At 47.1% G+C, this 19,906-nt stretch overlaps 1 protein-coding gene across 1 annotated transcript in view; it reads left to right on the forward strand.

The window, feature by feature from the left end:
• Positions 1 to 18,398, forward strand: part of LOC147613935 (2-oxoglutarate (2OG) and Fe(II)-dependent oxygenase superfamily protein) — a 34,588-nt gene extending 16,190 nt beyond the window's left edge. Inside the window, exons 2-3 of the mRNA XM_086781939.1 lie at positions 17,377 to 17,698; positions 17,779 to 18,398. Coding sequence (XP_086638065.1) covers positions 17,377 to 17,698; positions 17,779 to 18,030 — 574 coding nt within the window. The 3' untranslated portion in view covers positions 18,031 to 18,398. The remainder of the gene's footprint in view (positions 1 to 17,376; positions 17,699 to 17,778) is intronic.
• The last annotated feature ends 1,508 nt before the right edge of the window (positions 18,399 to 19,906 follow it).

Genomic DNA, 19,906 nt, shown 5'->3' on the forward strand with positions numbered 1-19,906 from the left:
TATATATTGCCCCTCAGCCCCCACCACTTTCTCATTGAGTTTTTCGGGATCTTGTGTATAGAGAAGAGTTTACACACCTATCTCTCTATGTTTCTTGTGCTGATTATTTTCTGCAGTCTACTTGCTCTTGTGTACCCAAGTTTGGTTATCATTTCCGTTGCATATCCTGACATCGTATCAGAGCCCTAGGCTCTAGGAGATCTTGGGCGTTTTTCTGAGCAAGAGGGGGAGCAACAGGTTGCTGATCGGTGGACTGTTTCGGGCTGAACGGGAAGTGAAGGTGCAAGAGGAAGGCGGGCAAAGGGGCTGGACAGCCACTTGCATATTTTCAGATTTTCAGATTTTTCCCACCCACCCATCCTTTCACGTTACTCTCCGAGATGGCAGATTTACTAGAGATGGCTGAGAAGCACGTGAAGATTCCGACTCTCCCCACGTTCCCAGTGGATCGTCAGTTGGACGGGTCCAATTACGGCATCTGGAAGGTCATGATGGAGTCAGTTCTGGAGTCATATGATCTTGCTGATTTTATTATCATAGGGGTGCCACGGCCGGAAGCTGAGGAAGGGGAGTTATTATCGACGAGGAAGGACCGAGAGGCAGAGGCACACATGTGGGACCGTGTCAACGCCAGGGTCCGGTCGTTTATATTCCTCAATTGCACACCACAGGTGATCAACCATGTGAAGCACTGACGCTGGCGAGAGGCATATGGGAGCACTTGGCTTCTTTGTACAACAGGGTGTCACCCATGAAGCGGATATCCTTGGAAGTGCAGATGCGGGTTATGAACCCTACAAAGTCTTCGACGATGCGGGAACACATTAACAAGCTGCAGGCCGTTCAGCAGGAAGTCCTTCAAGCTGGGAAAGAGATATCATCCGAAGATATGGCCATCACATTACTTTCCCACTTGCCTGGCCAGTATTCCGCTTTCTATTCCTCGTTGATCACGAGTGGCAGGCTCAGCACCATTACTTGGGAGGAGCTTGTGCCAATGGTCCTGGACCAGGAGGAACGTTTCACGAACCCTCCTCACGGCGGAGGTTCGGAGGCCTTAACTGGCCAACGGTCGAAAGGCCGTAATACCAACAAGGGCAAAGGGAAGGCTTCACCAGAGAAGTCTTCTGAGAAGAAGCCTGATCCAGAACGAGAGAAGCTGAAGGCCGAAAGATCGTGTAATGATTGTGGCGAGAAAGGCCACTACTGGAGGAAGTGCCCTAAGCGGACAGGGAAGAGTGCTGATTCCTCAGCCTCAGCTGTGAAGACTCCGGCATTTGTGCACTTAGAGATGGTGGACTCTGATGCTTCATCATCGTCGAGCGAGGAGGCAGTTGGCTTCACCGCGAAGGATACCCGGGAATGGATTCTCGAGTGCTTGTGAGGTTGTATGGCTGCGGAGGCTGCCAGGCGAGATGGGGTTTCCACAGAGGGAGCCCACAGTCATCCAGTGTGATAACCAGAGTTGTATAGCTATTGCTCGGAACCCGGTTTTCCATGCCCGGACCAAGCATATAGAGATACAGTATCACTTTGTACGTGAGAAGATCTTGGCGGGTGACATCTTGCTACTTTATTGTTCGACGGAGGACAATGCGGCGGACCTCTTCACGAAGTCTCTACCTCAGGCTACGCTCAGGCGGCACTCCAGCTCCCTGGGGTTGGTTTCATAGCCAGGAGCTGAGAGGGGGTGTTAGAAGTCATCTCCTGTCTATTTGTATACACCAGGGCCTCTGTTGTGGGTGTGCCCGTGTCATGTGCATCACAGATGCCATGGACATTTCTAGGGCTAGATCCAGAAGAGGCAAGCAGATAAAGACTAGGAACCAGATAGAGTCAGGATGATGGAGCACAGAACTCAGAGCACCTCTGCAGTGCAGACTGAAGCAAGGCTTGGAGAAAGAACCAAAGGGATGCTGTCGGCTGACATCAGCATGGTCAAAGAGCTGTCGGCAGCATACTGGAGTGGTCGGCTGAGCCAGCAGATAAGGGCAGCAGACAGGCGCCAGAACCAGGACCAGTCGGCTGAATTAAAGGGATTTAATGAATTAAAACTGGCCGACCAGCAGTCGGCCAGCTCCTACCTTGTCCAAGAGTGCTATAAAAGGCACCAAGTGCTCCATGTTTTACTCATTCCACCCACTAGGGGTGTGGGTCACTTAGAGGTCCCATAGGGGACAGAATTTAGGGTTAGGAACCTTTTTATGAAGGCAGCCCATGGCTGCAAAGATCTGTACCTTTTTGGTACATAGTATATACTGAAATTCCAGCACTTCTCACTCTCTCTCTCTACTCTCTCTCTACCTGCTTTTTTGCATCATGGTGCGTTTTTGCATCAGAAGGTCTTCAAGAGTGTTTAGGGCTGAAAGAAGACTACCCAGAGCTTCCGCGCGTTACAGCCCGCCCGTATATCATTTTTCCACACTCCCCGTATTTTTTCCCTATTTTTCCCATTTTTTCCTAGTGGTTGGAGGGCTGCCAGGTGATGCCAGGAGCACCCCATCGCTGGCCGATTGGATCTACATCAATCGTGGGCTTTAGGAGTGCTGGCCGACTTGTTTTGCTCAGGCGTAGGGATCAGATTGCTGGCCGACTGCTTTTTCGGCAGTCGTGGTATTTTACTTAGTCGTGGGCACCATCTGTAGCTGGCCGACTGCCCACATGGAGTTGTATATATTGCCCCTCAGCCCCCACCACTTTCTCATTGAGTTTTTCGAGATCTTGTGTATAGAGAAGAGTTTACACACCTATCTCTCTGTGTTTCTTGTGCTGATTATTTTCTGCAGTCTACTTGCTCTTGTGTACCCAAGTTTGGTTATCATTTCCGCTGCATATTCTGACAGAGCCGAGTACTTCTCGGAAGCATTGGCCACCGTTTGGGCTGTCTGGATGTAAATCATTGCACAATGTGCGTCTTTCCTGATTGCTCGCTTAGCCTGCAAGTGGCTTATGAGCGAAAAGTTTGGAATTCTTGGCTCACACTTAATGGTCACTGGGGCGTTTGACACATTTCGATTGATCTAGAAAGTGTGCTTGTCCCACTTGACATCAGGAAGAAACTTGTGAAACCATTGAATGCCCAAAATTTTGTTTGCTCCTACAAGAGGGGCAACCATAAAATCACGCACAAATTCTATGCCTTGAATAACTAACTTAGCACCTAGAGCTTCATACTTGACGCTCGTTGTCATGCTTGTGCTAAAACCCTCAACCTGTTTGTCCACCGAAGTCAGGTCGAAACGGGCACGCCTAGCGGCCTGTTCCGTTACCACATCCTCCGTGCTACTGCTGTCAAACAAGACAACGACTCTCTGGCCACCTATGTAGCCAAAGGACTTGAGCAATTCGTTGCGCTCATACTCCTGGTCAGGGGCGCCCTTCTGCTTGTCTTCGAGCTCCCGGCTAATATTGCTCCAACTAAAGCACCGGGGTTTGAAGAACTAGGGGCAGCCACTGGGGTCTGTGTGGGAGCTATGCTCACCACGGAAGCTGTGGAGGCAGCGGCGGCGGGCTTTGGAGGCTTCTTAGGACAATCCCGAGAAGTATGTCCTTTTGTATGACAAAAGAAATATCTACCCTCCTTGTACTGAGAAAGCTCCTCACCACTCAACTTGCCACATGCCCTACTTGCCTCCGCTTTCTGGTATGGAGTAAGCTTATACGCAGTGTTCGAGTTCTTGAAGCCAGAGGCTCCCGGGCTCTGTCCAGACCCTGTCTGGTTCTGCCCTTTGCCCCTCGAGGTGGTAGCCTTGGGAGAAGCCGGCTTGGTAGTCTTGGGCTTGCCACCATTATGCTTCATTTCTGCACTCTGCGCAAGCGAGAGTGCATCGTCAAAGGTGGCTGGCCTAAACATACGCACCTCCCATTGGATTTGCCATAGTCACATGGGATGCGAAATGGGAACAGGGAACGGGGACGGAAAAGATTGAGAATGGCCATTCCCTGTGACTATAGAGTGACATGGGACGGGAATGGGAACATGAAGATACTGCCATCCCCAACATTCTCGAGTCTAAAAATGCCCATTCCCTGTGACTATGGGATTTGCGTGTGTCAAGGCCATACAAAAACTGCCCTTTCTTGTCCGAATCAGATAAGCCTAATTGCAAACATAAAGTCGAAATTCTATTGGCAAACTGAAGGACTGGTTGCGCGTTCTGACGCGCTCCCCTGAACTTGTCTTCGAGTCGCTCAAGGTAGTGGGGCGGTAGAAACTGCTGCTTAAGGTCGCGGACAAACTCGTCCCACACATAAGCTGCCATACCTAATCTGGTGTGGGCATAAGCCCACTGAGTCCACCAAGGAATGGCCTCACCTTCCAAGTACCAACTGGCTAAGGTCACTCTGTCAGTATCTGTTTTTCTAACTGCGGCAAAGTAAGCTTCAAACTTCTAAATCTCTCTCTGGCGACTGTCGACCTGGACTCCACGTGGATGGACTACACGTGAGCTGGACAGAGGAGCAGGGTTGAACAGCAGGCTGGCGGGCTGTTTGCAGGTGGCACATGGGGGCTGAACAGCACGTGGAGGCTCTCCCTCTCTAGCTACAAGTCGGGCCAGCAAACGGGGGTGCTTTCTCTTTGACGGCTGGTCACCAAGGAGCGCAGGTGGGCAGACTGCAGGGCAGCGTACAGCTCAGCAAGCTCACCCACTCTCTATCTCCCCTTTTGGAAAGCAGCCAGACTGCAGGTGTCAATCCCCACGGATCCCCTCGTGATCGATCTTGGTTCGAAACTCGAATCCTGCAAACAAACGAACAAACAAACAACAAAGGGGGTGCAGGCCTGACTCACCTCCCAACCATGACAGCCGTGGGCAAGCCCACAGTCTTGGCTGTCCCCACCGAGCCACGAGCTGAGCTAACTAGGATGACGTACCGACCAATCTCCTCCTCGCGACGTCCCATACCGCCACGAAGCTGCCCTCGCGGGCCTCGAGATCGCTGTCGGCCTCGGCTGCGTAAAGCAGGTGCACTTCTGTACTAGATCCAGGCTCCAAGACCATAGAGCTCTCACAAACTCGCGAGACTCTCTATATCCCAATAACTAACCTTGGCCACCCTTTTATAGGCTCTTGGCCGGTCATCGGGCGACACACACACTTGGGCGCCCGCCCGTCGATACTTGGGTGCCCGCGCGTTAGTATATCCCTAACTCAGCTCGTCAATCAGCCTGCCTAGTTCCAAGCTTCCACAAGCCTCGAAACTAGTCTTGTGTGCGTGTAGCACACGATAGATACACACTGTGCACATGACATACTCCCCTTCCTCTAAGAGCTCACTCCTGAGCTCACTAAAAAGCCAGGGTAATCTCTCTGAAGAGTAGTCAATGTCTTCCATGTAGCGTCCTCCTCAACACGATCCTTCCACTTGATCTTGTATTCCGTGATAAGCGTATTACGCAATCTTCTTTCACGAAATCCAAGAATCTTTTCAGGTTCGTGCGGAACAAATGTCATGTCCTCGACATCTATAATTTCTTGAGGAGTAACTAACTGATCTGCTCCACCCAGTACTTCCTTAAGTCTACTGACATGAAATACAGGATGAACTTTCACATGAGAAGGCAAATCCAATTCATATGCAACTGAACCAATCCGTCGTGTAACACGAAATGGTCCACAGTATCTAGGGGATAATTTCGGAGATCGACCTGTCCGTATAGTCTCGGAATCTTTCGGAACTCGCAAATACACCATCGTTCCTTCAGAGAACTCTCTAGGTGAACGATGTCTATTAGAATAAAACCTGTCTCGGTCTTGAGCACTTCTAATAGATTCCTTCGCAACTTGTAACATTTTCTGCATATCTTGCAAAAAATTACGTGCTGCATCATGCTGAAGTCCTGAGAATCCTACTGTAACAGGTGATCTAGGTTGAAAACCATACATAAGCATGACTGAAGTCCTGAGAATCCTACTGTAACAGGTGATCTAGGTTGAAAACCATACATAAGCATGAAAGGACTAAACCCTGTACTCGTATGCTTAGTACTGTTATATGCAAATTCTAACATAGGAAGATAATCCTCCCATGAACTCTGTCTTTTGGATACATATGCCGGAAGCATATCCTCCAAAATCTGATTCACTCTTTCAGTCTGGCCATCAGATTGAGGATAATATGAGGAACTCAAATTCAAAGTTGTTTCCGACTTCTCAAAAACAAGTTTCCAAAAATCACTCGTAAACTTAGAGTCCCTATCACTGACTATGTCCTGCGGTAACCCGTACAGTCTAAACAATTGCTCGATAAACTGCTGAGCTAATTGCGTAGCTGTAATAGTCTTCCGGGTCGGTAAAAATCTAGCCATTTTTGTCAAGCGATCTACCACAACCCAAAAAGAATCGTGGCCTTGATGTGTTCTTGGCAATCCGGTAATAAAATCCATGGAAATACTTTTCCATTTATTACCTGGGATTTGCAAAGGATGTAACAACCCAGCCTGTCTAAAGCGTTCAGCTTTATTTGCCTGACAAATTTGACACTTGAGAACATAATCTTCTACATACCCTTTCATCTTTGGCCAATAAAAAGTGTGTTTCAGTAACGATAGTGTCGTGTGTACCCCAGGGCGTCCAGCAGAAGGGGCGTCGTGACACTCCTTAAGAATCTTGGACCTAATGTCCGGGATCTGTGGTACACAAATTTTGCCATTACAGAACAGTAAACCATTCCGAATCATCCACCACTGGCCTCCTGCAGCCTGAATGGTAGACTGCTCAGTCACCGAGTCTTGGTCAATCAATGAGCTCCCGTCCTGGATCTTCTGCCAAAATGGACGAAAATAACTATCAGTCCTGCAAAGCCCTCTCAATGATTGAAATAAGTCAGTAGAAATCTCGGTAAATGACAAAGTATTCACCTCTCTAATCCGACTAAGTGCATCTGCAATACTATTCATGGACCCTTTCCGATAACGGATCTCAAAATCAAAATCTTGCATTAACTCTGCCCAACGAGCTTTCCTTCCTCTCAAATCATCCGCATCACACACATACTTGATTGACTGATGATCAGTCAATACCACAAACTTGGAGCCATATAAATAATGTCTCCAAACCTTGAGAGCATGAATCACAGCATAAAGCTCCTTCTCAAGGGTTGGCCAACGAGATTGAGTGTCGTCTAGCTTTTTACTTTCAAAAGCAACCGGTCTACCATCTTGAAATAAAGCAGCCCCGATAGCATAGTCACTGGCATCAGTTTCAAGAACATAAGGCCGACTAGGATCAGGCAATGCTAAGATAGGTGCTTCCTTGACTTTATCTTTCAAAAGTCTGAAGGCCATATCCAAATCGTTATTCCAAGTGATAGGCTGATTTGACTTACGTCCACGACCTTTCAATAAGTCGGTCATCGGTAGTGTGAGCTGAGAGTACTCCCGTACAGATTTCCGAAGAAAAACAACAAAACCGAGAAAAGAACGAAGTTGTTTCACTGTTCGTGGTATAGGCCAGTCCAGAACGTTCTGAACTCGGTCATAGTCAATGCTCAATCCATCTCTAGTGATCTTGTGTCCCAAGTAAATGATGTCGGTCATAAAGAACTCACATTTACTTAACTTAGCATATAGTCGATTCTGTCTTAAAATAGATAAGACAATCGTGAGGTGTCTGACATGATCCTCAAGAGTACGACTATAAATCAAAATATCATCCAGGAACACCACCACAAATTTTCCCAAATGTTCACGAAAAAGATCGTTCATTATTTGCTGGAGCATTGGTTAACCCAAAAGGTAATACGAGAAACTCGTAATGGCCATACCTAGTTTGAAAGGCGGTTCTTTCGACATGCCTTTCATGAATACGTATCTGGTGATAGCCAGTATGTAAATCTATCTTCGTGAAATATTTCGCTCTTGCTAACCGGTCAATCAGGTCATCTGATCTAGGGAGAGGATAACGATTCTTAATGGTCAGCTTGTTCAATCTCTTGTAATCTATACACATTCTCCAGGTATTGTCCTTCTTTCTCCTAAGCAACACAAGTGCACCCCAAGGTGATTTACTTGGACGGATCTGGCCCATCCTTAAATAATCTTCGAGTTGTTTAGCCAACTCATCTTCCTCGGCTTGGCTCATTCTGTAAGGTGGAATACTCACAAGATGAGCACCAGGGATCAAGTCAATACGATGATCTACTGCCCGTTCAGGTGGTAAACCCGATGGCAGTTCCTTAGGAAATACATCTTGAAACGAATCAAGTATCTTCTGTAATTCTTTGCTTTCAAACACACTTAATTCATTTACATCCATGGAAGGGATGAGAAAAGAAGAAAGTGGAATCAATACACAATGGAAAGTGGTATACAAAGAAGAATCCATTATATTTCCAAAATCAATTGTATTTACAAGAGGTCCCTGAGAGGAATGAATACAATCACCTAAAATACTATACTTGGTGTCCTTGTGCTGAAAAGAAAAAATATGACTAGACCAATCTATCTGGACTTCAAGAGTCTTAAACCACTCAATCCCTAATAACAAGTCTACATTTTCCAGATGCATTACATAGCATTCCAGAGTATCTTTGTAGTCCTAAATCTGGATTGGAAGCATCTCTACCTTGCAATCCCAAACTTGCCTTCCCGCAGGTAGATGTACCTCATAGGTATGGTCGCTTAGTGTCGTATCAAGACTCAATTTCTGCACAAGTTTGTAGTTAACAAAGTTATGCGAACTGCCAGGGTCTAAAAGAATGTGAACCTTATGGCCATTCACTTCTCCATAAACTCGGAGAAGATCATGCAAGCCAAATACTTTAGAATTGAACAGACAATCAGAACAAGTACTAGGGCGAGAAAGTACAGTAATTGACGTATCTGTCAAAGACAATTGATTAGCTGCCTTTGGCTTGGGTCCTGCGTTTGTCTTGGTACCCTTTTGCTTTGGGCACTTGTTACGCATGTATCCTTTTTCTTCGCAGATAAAACAACATCCTTCCTTCTTGAGCTTTAAAGCCCTAAGGAGTCGTTTCTTCTTTGCTGGTGTCGAACTGGAACTCTTCGAAGGTTGGTCCGAAGACTTTCCTTCTGTCGTGTTAGCCATAGGTGCGGAGAACTTTCTTTTATGCTTGTTCCCCTGCTCGGTAAGGGGTTTCGACTTGGAAGAGACCATTGTATCATCATAGATACGAGCTGAATGAATGGCCTCGTCCAATGTTCTGTAAACGGTACGAGTCTGGTAAACTAGCTACGAAAAACCCCAAAAGAGTAGTGGGAGGTCTGCCGGATGGAATCTTCATTTCTTAGCAAAAGTATGAAGGAGAAATTTTGATGGCATTTGGCATTGGCTGAGTTTAAGTCGGTGGTTACTCCCATGGAGGCTGATGCGAAGCTTTCTATGAAAGATGCTTCTCCACTTGTGGATTTGAAGGAGTTTAGGAAGTTGGTGGGGAGTTTGAGTTTTGTGTGCAATACACGGCCTAACATCAGCTTTGCAGTTCGTGTCCTTAGTAGCTTCTCTAGAGCCCCAAGAGAACCACTAGGCTGGGATGCGGGTGTTAAAGTACATCAAAGGTTTCATTGGGTATGGCATCACTTACACATCGGGCAATTCCTTGATTGGATTTTGCGATTCAGGTTGGGCGGGAGATTGTGATAGCGTAAAATCTATTTCTGGTTATTGTTTCCTTATTGGGTCTAGAATTATACCCTGGATCAGTATCCTAGATCTACAAGAAGCAGCCTATAGTTTCACTTTCTTCTATGAGGTTGAGTACAAGAAAGGCAACATGCTTTGCTTCATGTGAAGCAATCTGGTTGAGAAGGATTTGAGGAGAAATGTGTTGCTCAAAAGGACGCGACAATGTTGCTATGCGACAATCAGAGTTGCAAGGCGATTGCCAAGAATCCGGTGTTTCATGCTCGCACAAAGCATATTGAGATACAATATCATTATGTGCGTGACCTTATCATGGATGGAGAGGTGGAGCTTTTCTCTTGCCCACCAACGACACAGAATTGTGCAGATATTTTCACAAAGACTTTGCGGAGAGATTTGCCAGAGCATCGTCTTCATTGACTCGACATTGGATTGATTCATCTATGGGTGGACATTGAGGAAGGGGGGGGGGTGGGTGGGTAGGTTGAAAAAGCATTTACTCAATGCTCCATCCTCATGTTGTTATTGTAGGTGATGTTGTCAGAATATGCAGCGGAAATGATATCCAAACTTGGGTAGACAAGAGCAAGTAGACTGCAGAAAATAATCAGCACAAGAAACACAGAGAGATGTGTGTAAACTCTTCTCTATACACAAGATCTCGGAGATACTGAATGAGAAAGTGGAGGAGGATGGGGGGCAATATATACAAGCCCATGAGGGCAATCGGCCAGCTCTAGACAGGGCCCACGACTGAACAAAGTCCCACGACTGCTGAATATAGCAGTCGGCCAGCATCAAATGCCCCACGCCTGGACAGAACAAGTCGGCCAGCACTCCTACAGCCCACGACTGATACAGATGCAGTCGGCCAGCTTCAGAGTGCTCCTGGCATCAACTGGCAGCCCTCCAGCCACTAGGAAAAAATGGGAAAAATAGGGAAAAAATACGGGGAGTGTGGAAAAATGATATACGGGCGGGCACACCCACAACAGAGGCCCTGGTGTATACAAATAGACAGGAGATGACTTCTAACACCCCCTCTCAGCTCCTGGTTGTGTAACCAACCCCAGGGAGCTGGAGTGCCGCCTGAGCGTAGCCTGAGGTAGAGACTTCGTGAAGAGGTCCGCCGCATTGTCCTCCGTCGAACAATAAAGTAGCAAGATGTCACCCGCCAAGATCTTCTCACGAACAAAGTGATACTGTATCTCTATATGCTTGGTCCGGGCATGGAAAACCGGGTTCCGAGCAATAGCTATACAACTCTGGTTATCACACTGGATGACTGTGGGCTCCCTCTGTGGAAACCCCATCTCGCCTAGCAGCCTCCGCAGCCATACAACCTCACAAGCAGCACCACAAGCAGCCCGATACTCTGCCTCTGTCGAAGAAAGGGCAATAGTTGGCTGCTTCTTGCTGCTCCAAGAAACCGCTCCTGAGCCGAGGATAAAAGTGTATCCTGAAGTAGATCTCCTCGTGTCTGGATCTCCTCCCCAATCTGAGTCACTCCAACCTTGGAGCTTGACTCCATTCCCTCCTGTGTAAAAGAGTCCCAGATCCTTCGTACTCTGCAGATACCGCAAGATCCTCAATCCTGCGTCCCAATGAGTCTTCAATGGCGTCTGCATAAAAGAGCTCAACAGCCCCACGGAGAAGCTCAAGTCCAATCTGGTGTTCAGCAACCAGATCAATGAACCAACCAACTTCCGGTACTGCGAGGCATCAATTGGCTCACAAGGATCTGTAATGGTTAACTTTGTGTTCGGGTCCATCGGCGAAGTAATAGGCTTGCAGTTCTCCATCCCAAAGGCCTCAAGCAACTCATGAACATACCGCTGCTGAGAGACGAAAAACCCCCTCTGGGTCTGCCAGATCTCCAATCCCAAGAAGAAGTGGAGTAAGGCTAAGTCGGTCATCTCAAACTCCTTTGACAAGGCAGCCTTCGTCACTCCAATGTGCTCCACATGACCGCCGGTGAGAATGAGATCATCCACATAAAGGATGATGAGTGTGACCATGCCGCGTTCCCGAAAGAGATACAGGTTCGGATCTGCAACCGATCTCTGGAATCCAGTCCGAATAAAGAAGGAATCAATCTTCTGATTCCATGCCCTCGGAGCCTGCTTAAGACCATACAAGGCCTTACGTAACCTGTAAACCATCCCTTCCGATCCTGGAACAATAAAGCCTGGAGGCTGCTCAACGTACACCTCCTCTTGCAGGTCACCATTAAGGAACGCCGATTTTACATCCATCTGGTACACGGGCCACCTCTGAGAAGAAGCAAGGGCAAGAACGGTCCGAATCGTGGTCATCCGCGCTGTCGGTGCAAAGGTATCCTCGTAGTCGATGCCTGGCCGCTGAGCATAACCCTTAGCCACGAGCCTGGCTTTGTGTTTGTCCACCGACCCATCAGCCGCGTACTTGGTCTTAAAGACCCATTTGACACCAATGATTGACCGCTTCGACGGCCTCGGTACCAACTCCCAAGTGTTGTTCTTCTCGATGGCGTCAAGTTCCACATGCATGGCTTCCCTCCAAGTATCCTGTGAAAGGGCTTCCTTTACGGAAGTGGGCTCTTTATCCCGCATGATACGAGACATAAGAGCATAGTTCACCTGAAGAAGCTCCGCCGTGTTGCTTTTATCTCGAACTTGATGTGATCTTCGAGGGCCGTCCTCTGTGGTCCACTCGGAGGGTAGCTCCGTGACACCTGACTCCCGAAGGGTGTCCATCAACCACCTAGGTACTCGAACAGATCGTGGAGCCTCCTGTGGTCGCGGGGGCTCAACTCCAGCTGCGGGCTCAACCCCCTGTGATGACTGAGGTGGATCAACTGGAGTGGTAGACTGGGAATCATCATCAGACTCTGGATCTCCAAGAAGTGGCGGCTCCTCGACAGTGGATGCTGGAACATGCTCGTCAAAGACCACATCCCGGCTGACAACAATCTCGTTCCTCTCTGGATCATACAACCTGTATCCCTTGGAAAGAGAGTTATACCCCACAAATACCAGCTTGCGGGACTTGGAGTCAAGCTTCCCCCTCTGCTTCTTCGGAATATGTAAATACGCGTCACTCCCAAAGACACGGAAGTGCGAGACATCGGGTTTCCTGCCAAAATATGCCTCAAATGGAGTCATATGGGGTACAGAAGTCGTCGGAGAGCGGTTAATGGTATGGACAGCTGTTGCCACAGCCTCACCCCAAAGTGGACGAGGAAGATCACGATGCTCCAGCATAGTCCTCGCCATCTCCACCACAGTCCTGTTCTTACGTTCAACAACTCCATTCTCCGAAGGCGATCCGGTATTGGCCAATTCCCTCTTGATGCCATGATCTGCACAAAACCGAAAGAATACAGTCGAGGAGAATTCCCCTCCTTTGTCAGCCCTGAGAGTCTTGACCTGAAATCCAGACTCTTTCTCCACCATCACGTGCCAATCCTTGAACCGAGCAAAAGCCTGGTCCTTCTGTGAAAGAAAGTAGACCCACGTGAATCTGGTACAATCATCAACAAGTAGCATGAAGTAGAGAGATCCTCCCAAGGATGGTATCTGCTGTGGTCCACACAAGTCAGTGTGAATCAACTCCAAAGGTTTCGAAGCCCGCTTGGAAGCCTGCTTCGGAAAGGATTCCCTGTGCTGCTTACCACGTATGAAAGAACTGCAGCGTCCTTGCCTACTACCAACATCTGGCAAGCCAACCACCATCTGGTCCTGGAAGGCGCGCCGCAAAGCATCCACATTTAAGTGGCCAAAACGAAAGTGCCACAAATCTCCGACCTGAGAGCCTGTCAGTGAGGAGAGTGCAGAGAGCTTGTAGATGCCGTTCTCCACACCGCCTTCCCAAACAACTTTGCCTGTCTCACGGTCCCTTAGAGCAACTGAATGCTCCTCAAATTCCACCCGAAAGCCAGTCTTGCATACCTCATGCACTGACAAAAGATGAAAGCCCAGAGCAGGGACATAAAGAACACGGGAAGCATGCTTGCCCCCCTTGCCGTCGGGAATGATCTCCATCCGGCCCTCACTATGAATCGGAATAGTGGAGTTATCGCCAATAAAGATACGACCTGACTGCCGTTTCAGATCCAGGAAGAAGTCACGGGATGGAGTCATGTGCCTGGAAGCACCACTGTCGAGAATCCATTCCCGAGTATCCTTTGCGGTGAAGCCAACTGCCTCCTCGCTCGAAGACGATGAATCATCGGAGTCCACCATCTCCAAGTGCACAAATGCCGGAGTCTTCGCAAGCTGAGGCTGAGGACTCAGCACTCTTCCCTGTCCGCTTAGGGCACTTCCTCCAGTAGTGGCCTTTCTCGCCACAATCATTACACGATCTTTCGGCCTTCAGCTTCTCTCGGAAGATCAGGCTTCTTCTCGGAAGACTTATCTGGAGAAGCCTTCCCTTTGCCCTTGTTGGTATTACGGCCTTTCGACTGTTGGCCAGTTAAGGCCTCCGAACCTCCGCCGTGAGGAGGGTTCGTGAAACGTTCCTCCTGGTCCAGGACCATTGGCACAAGCTCCTCCCAAGTAATGGTGCTGAGCCTGCCACTTGTGATCAACGAGGAATAGAAGGCGGAATACTGACCAGGCAAGTGGGAAAGTAACGTGATGGCCATATCTTCGGACGATATCTCTTTCCCAGCTTGAAGGACTTCCTGCTGAAGGGCCTGCAGCTTGTTAATGTGTTCCCGCATCGTCGAAGACTTTGCAGGGTTCATAACCCGCATCTGCACTTCCATGGATATCCGCTTCATGGGTGACACCCTGTTGTACAAAGAAGCCAAGTGCTCCCATATGCCTCTCGCCAGCGTCATATGCTTCACATGGTTGATCACCTGTGGTGTGCAATTGAGGAATATAAACGACCGGACCCTGGCGTTGACACGGTCCCACATTTGTGCCTGTGCCTCTCGGTCCTTCCTCGTCGATAATAACTCCCCTTCCTCAGCTTCCGGCCTTGGCACCCCTTTGATAATAAAATCAGCAAAATCATATGACTCCAGAACTGACTCCATCATGACCTTCCAGATGCCATAATTGGACCCGTCCAACTGCCGATCCACTGGGAACGTGGGGAGAGTCGGAATCTTCACGTGCTTCTCAGCCATCTCGAGTAAATCCGCCATCTCGGAGAGTAACCTGAAAGGGTGGGTGGGTGGGAAAAATCTGAAAATCAGAAAATATGCAAGTGGCTGTCCAGCCCCTCTGCCCGCCTTCCTCTTGCACCTTCACTTCCCGTTCAGCCCGAAACAGTCCACCGATCAGCAACCTGTTGCTCCCCCTCTTGCTCAGAAAAACGCCCAAGATCTCCTAGAGCCTAGGGCTCTGATACCATGTCAGAATATGCAGCGGAAATGATATCCAAATTTGGGTAGACAAGAGCAAGTAGACTGCAGAAAATAATCAGCACAAGAAACACAGAGAGATGTGTGTAAACTCTTCTCTATACACAAGATCCCGGAGATACTGAATGAGAAAGTGGAGGAGGATGGGGGGCAATATATACAAGCCCATGAGGGCAGTCGGCCAGCTCTAGACAGGGCCCACGACTGAACAAAGTCCCACGACTGCTGAATATAGCAGTCGGCCAGCATCAGATGCCCCACGCCTGGACAGAACAAGTCGGCCAGCACTCCTACAGCCCACGACTGATACAGATGCAGTCGGCCAGCTTCAGAGTGCTCTTGGCATCAACTGGCAGCCCTCCAGCCACTAGGAAAAAATGGGAAAAATAGGGAAAAAATACGGGGAGTGTGGAAAAATGATATACGGGCGGGCACACCCACAACAGAGGCCCTGGTGTATACAAATAGACAGGAGATGACTTCTAACAGATGTATGTGCTCTATTTTGTAAGGCTCCCTATACGAGGAGTAGCCGTTGTGGTGAGCACCCGGGCACCCGGCAGTTACCAGTTTAGACATTGGTTGGTGGCCAAATGTGGCCAGATGGTTAGGAGACGACATAAGTAGACTTGACACTGTGCCAAGTAGGACGCATGCTTGTATGGGATATGTGAATGTATTAGTGAGTTCTAGATAGCAAACCAAGGACACATTGTTCTCGGGCTCATGTGAGAGTCCAGACGGTCTCAGATGGCCGTGGGAGCCATGCAAAGTCTGTACAAGACTTAGTTGTAGTCTAATATAGTCCTAGTCGAATGATATGGTCGGTTGGTCATTTTGGACCAAGTTGTGGGTTGGCCGACGTGGCCGACCTACATCCATGCCGTCCTTGGGTACTATATATAGACTAGTTTGGAATCCTTAGTTCATCATTGAGTTCATTGTGTTCAAGCACTCTTGTAAGCAAGACATCCTCTGTCCAAAGTCTGTCTAGATTGCCATCAAAGCTCCTTACCCGGAGCACACAGTTGGGCAGACAAGGCGGACAACCATCAGTTTTTAATCAAAGTTTGCAGTATGCAAAGTTGAATACCAAATTAGGGTTTGCATTTTTGCATAGGCAGCCAAATTAACATTTGGGTTTTTGCATCTGCAATCAATTTTTGTGCATGTGCGTTGGGGTTTCTTGCATAGATCTTACATGTAGCAATACTTTTGCATTCAAACTGCATCAAGTCTAGGTCTAATAGGTGTCTGTCATTTATGGCAGATATAGACGCCGACATAGAATGGTGTCTGCAGCAAGATGCTTTTTGTTTGAACATATTGGAGTACCAAGGCTGATTCTTGAATTGGTTGGAGAACATGATGGCAGTCAAGAGGCCAAGTACCAAAAGAAAAGGAAGCAATGGTGGTGGCAGTTAAAGTTGAGAAGAGTGCCCATAGTTAAAGACCAAGGACAAAGGGATACCATAGACACACCAAGGACATTGTTGGTGCATATCCAAAGACCAAGGACAAAGGGATACCATAGACACACCAAGGACATTGTTGGATCCAGGATATGCACCAATGGTGGCTGGGACAAGTGTTGGGCACAATATGAACACATTTTGATGAATTTTTATGGCCTTGAATGGGCTAGCTGACCTGAGTACGACTTGCTATCAAAATCCCTATATAAAGGCAGGTCAAGGGTCATTGATGAGCATTCAGTGACAGAGTTTACCAAGCCAAGACCAAGGGCCCTCGGACACGACATCTAGATCAGCAAATTACACATCCATAGCAGTGTTTTCCATTAACACACACAGGAGGATAGTAAGCATTAGTTTATGTAGCCAATTATTGTAAATACTCATTCATTTAGTAATACATAATAGGAGCATCATCATTAATTAAGATTCCACATAGTATGCATGTTACAGCTGATGTCTTGATAGAAAAGCAATGATTGATCGGCCGTCCTCTTACACCAAATAAAGAACATGGGTCAATACTGGCTGAATAGGTCAAATCTGGTCAACTTTGCTCAGAGCTTGTCACAACTATGTAAAAGATATTTTCTTTTACATAGTTATGTCTTTTACACATAAAAGAAAATATCTTTTACATAGTTATAAATTTATACCTGCTCGAGTATTGTCGAAAAACATTGACCAGACTGTTCAATATTTGCTGACTATAAATTTATACCTGCTCGAGTATTGTCGAAAAACATTGACCAGACTGTTCAATATTTGTTGACTATTGCTCAGAGTTGCTCAAAAGTGGCCCAAAGACAGTTGTAAAGCTAGGCTAAGCATTCTAGCATATGTTTGGAACAAAATTTGCAAGTCTAGAACTTTTCAAAACTAGGCTAGCCGCTAGTATAAGAAAACTTGCAGTGATCTCACTTAATCATTATTTATTTTGCAGGCAGACCATTGAAGAATACAGTGAGCATATGAAGCTTTTAGCACAAAGGTTGCTAGCACTGGTTTCAGAAAGTCTCGGCCTCAAGTCTTCTTATATAAAAGATGCCATAGGAGAGCCTTATCAGAATGTGTCCTTGAACTACTATCCTCCTTGTCCACAGCCAGAACTCACACTAGGCCTGCAATCGCATTCAGACCTTGGGGCCATCACACTTTTGATGCAAGATGAAGTTGGAGGTTTGCAAGTGTGTATAGATGGCCACTGGGTAGCAGTGCAACCCATTCGAGATGCCTTGGTTGTGAACTTGGCAGATCAGATGCAGGTGAGCTCTACTCTCATGTAGTCTAGGTTTTTTATAGTAGTTTTTTTTGTCTTTTTGATTAATGAGGAGTTACTATGCAGATACTGAGCAATGGAAGGTACAAAAGTGTAGAGCATCGTGCTGTCGTAAACAAGGATAAGGCCAGGATATCTGTGGCAACATTCTATGATCCTTCGAAGGAAGTGGTCATCTCACCAGCATCAGGGCTGGTAGACAAAGACCATCCTGCCATATACAACAGTGTTTTATTTCGGGACCATGTTTCTGCGTGGTATCACAAGGGACCCAAGGGGAAGAAGGTTCTTGATTCCCTGGCTGTAGTGAGGGGATAGTTATAATTGCTAAGCTTTTCCTTGTAAATATTTTGAGTTAGAGGTGTGGGCCCATTCAATCGACATGCATTTTTAATATATGACTCAAAATTTAGTGTTTTTGCAGTGATCTATTTCATTTTCCAAGAGGAAGGGCATCAAATGCTGGTAAGCCTGTCTTATATTATGGAAATTTGATGGACAGGCCTAGGGTTAGCATGAGCAGCCTATGGAGGTTCGAACAGTTCCATCGTGTTGGGGTGTAGAGAGAGAACAAAGTACTAGAGAGAGGTGATTGCACGACTCAATGAAGCTTTGATTGATGTTGTAAAACTTGAATCATGTACATGCTTTTTGTAGGTTTAGAACCTTATCTTGTGACTTTCACAAACTGTAAGTCAGTGACACATGTTGCCTGCAGTGACCTCACTGCTTAGGTCACACACTTATTTTAGAGTAGGTTCACACACACACACAAGCACACATAAACGTATAAAGGGTGTTCATACCTAGATAGAAGTTCACACCTATACACTTATTTTAGAGTAGGTTCACACATACACGTATAAAGGGTGTTCATACCTAGATAGATAGTTCACACCTATACACTTACACATTGGTGGACACAGGAGATGGACACGCACACATATGACTCCGAATCCCAACAAACCCCTCTTTGGTTTGGAGTGAAGGTGGAAGTGTGATGAAGAGCCTTCAATAGTCTAGAGTACACATGCTCCAAGTTTGGTAAGAACTTGGCATGTTCTTGGTTGCGGACTCAGGGGCTCAAATGCTGAGAAAGCTTGGCTCAAAGGCCGGTGAGCTTGGCTCAACAGGCTCAGAGGCTCGACACAAGCATGGCTTAGAGGTTCATGTAGCTTGTTCCCAACATACGGATTCAGGGGCCAAGGCTACATTGGGAGTTATTGGTCCATGACCTATACTCGATTCATACACAGTACTCCCCCCTTGCTTTAACCAAGGTTAACGTGGGAGTGGAGCCTTTTATAACGTTAAGACACAAAATATGACAAAGATTTATTACATATCTTTTTCGGGGGGGACTACCCGGGCAGAGAACCCTTGACACTAACACACAACACACACATGCGAAAACTAAAAGTAAATGTTGAGGAAGAATCTCCCCTTGATGGCGATGGCGATGGCGAGCCATCTTTTATGGCGTTGTTTCTATGGCTCCATTCCTTGGGGCTTGAGCACAAAGCATAGAAACATTTACTTGTTTTGTGAAGCCCATGGAGATGGGGCCCATAAGGTGGTCGGTGTAGAAGCTGATAATGACAGAGGTGCAAATGTGCATAAAGATTGGATGGCGTAGTATCTAGTCCATACTATGCATGATCGAGTTGATGGTTTATTGTCTTGTGGATGACTACCATGAGGTTATAAATTGCACTTTTTTATAAGGTGAATTTGGGCATGTTCTTGGATTCGTCTAGGTATATATATCTTTTTAAAGACTTAAGGTTATAAAAAAAAACGTTATTGTCTTGTGGATGACTACCATGAGGTTATAAATTGCACTTACTTATAAGGTGAATTTGGGCATGTTCCGTGCACCTCTGCTGGGAGATAACCCTTTGCGCAGACCCTGTGTGTTCAGTGCACCACAACCACTGTCTCTTGTTTCTTCTTTGCGAGTTGCAAGCTTGAGAGTTGCTCACGATATACATATGGCAATGAGATGTGGCGTCTTCTACAGTTGCCTATGGTGGGCTTTGAAATATGTCGTTGAAATTACACTGAAGAAGTTTCTCTTTGCACTTGAGCATTGTATTTAAGTGCTCTGCCCAAAGATCAGATCTTGCCTAAATCACACTCTAGCTCTGGTACCATGTGGACAAGCCTAGGATTAGCATGAGCAGGCTATGGAGGT

Source organism: Cibotium barometz, chromosome 43, assembly GCF_041138505.1.
Source record: "Cibotium barometz isolate CiBa-2024 chromosome 43, ASM4113850v1, whole genome shotgun sequence".
NCBI lineage: Eukaryota > Viridiplantae > Streptophyta > Polypodiopsida > Cyatheales > Cibotiaceae > Cibotium > Cibotium barometz.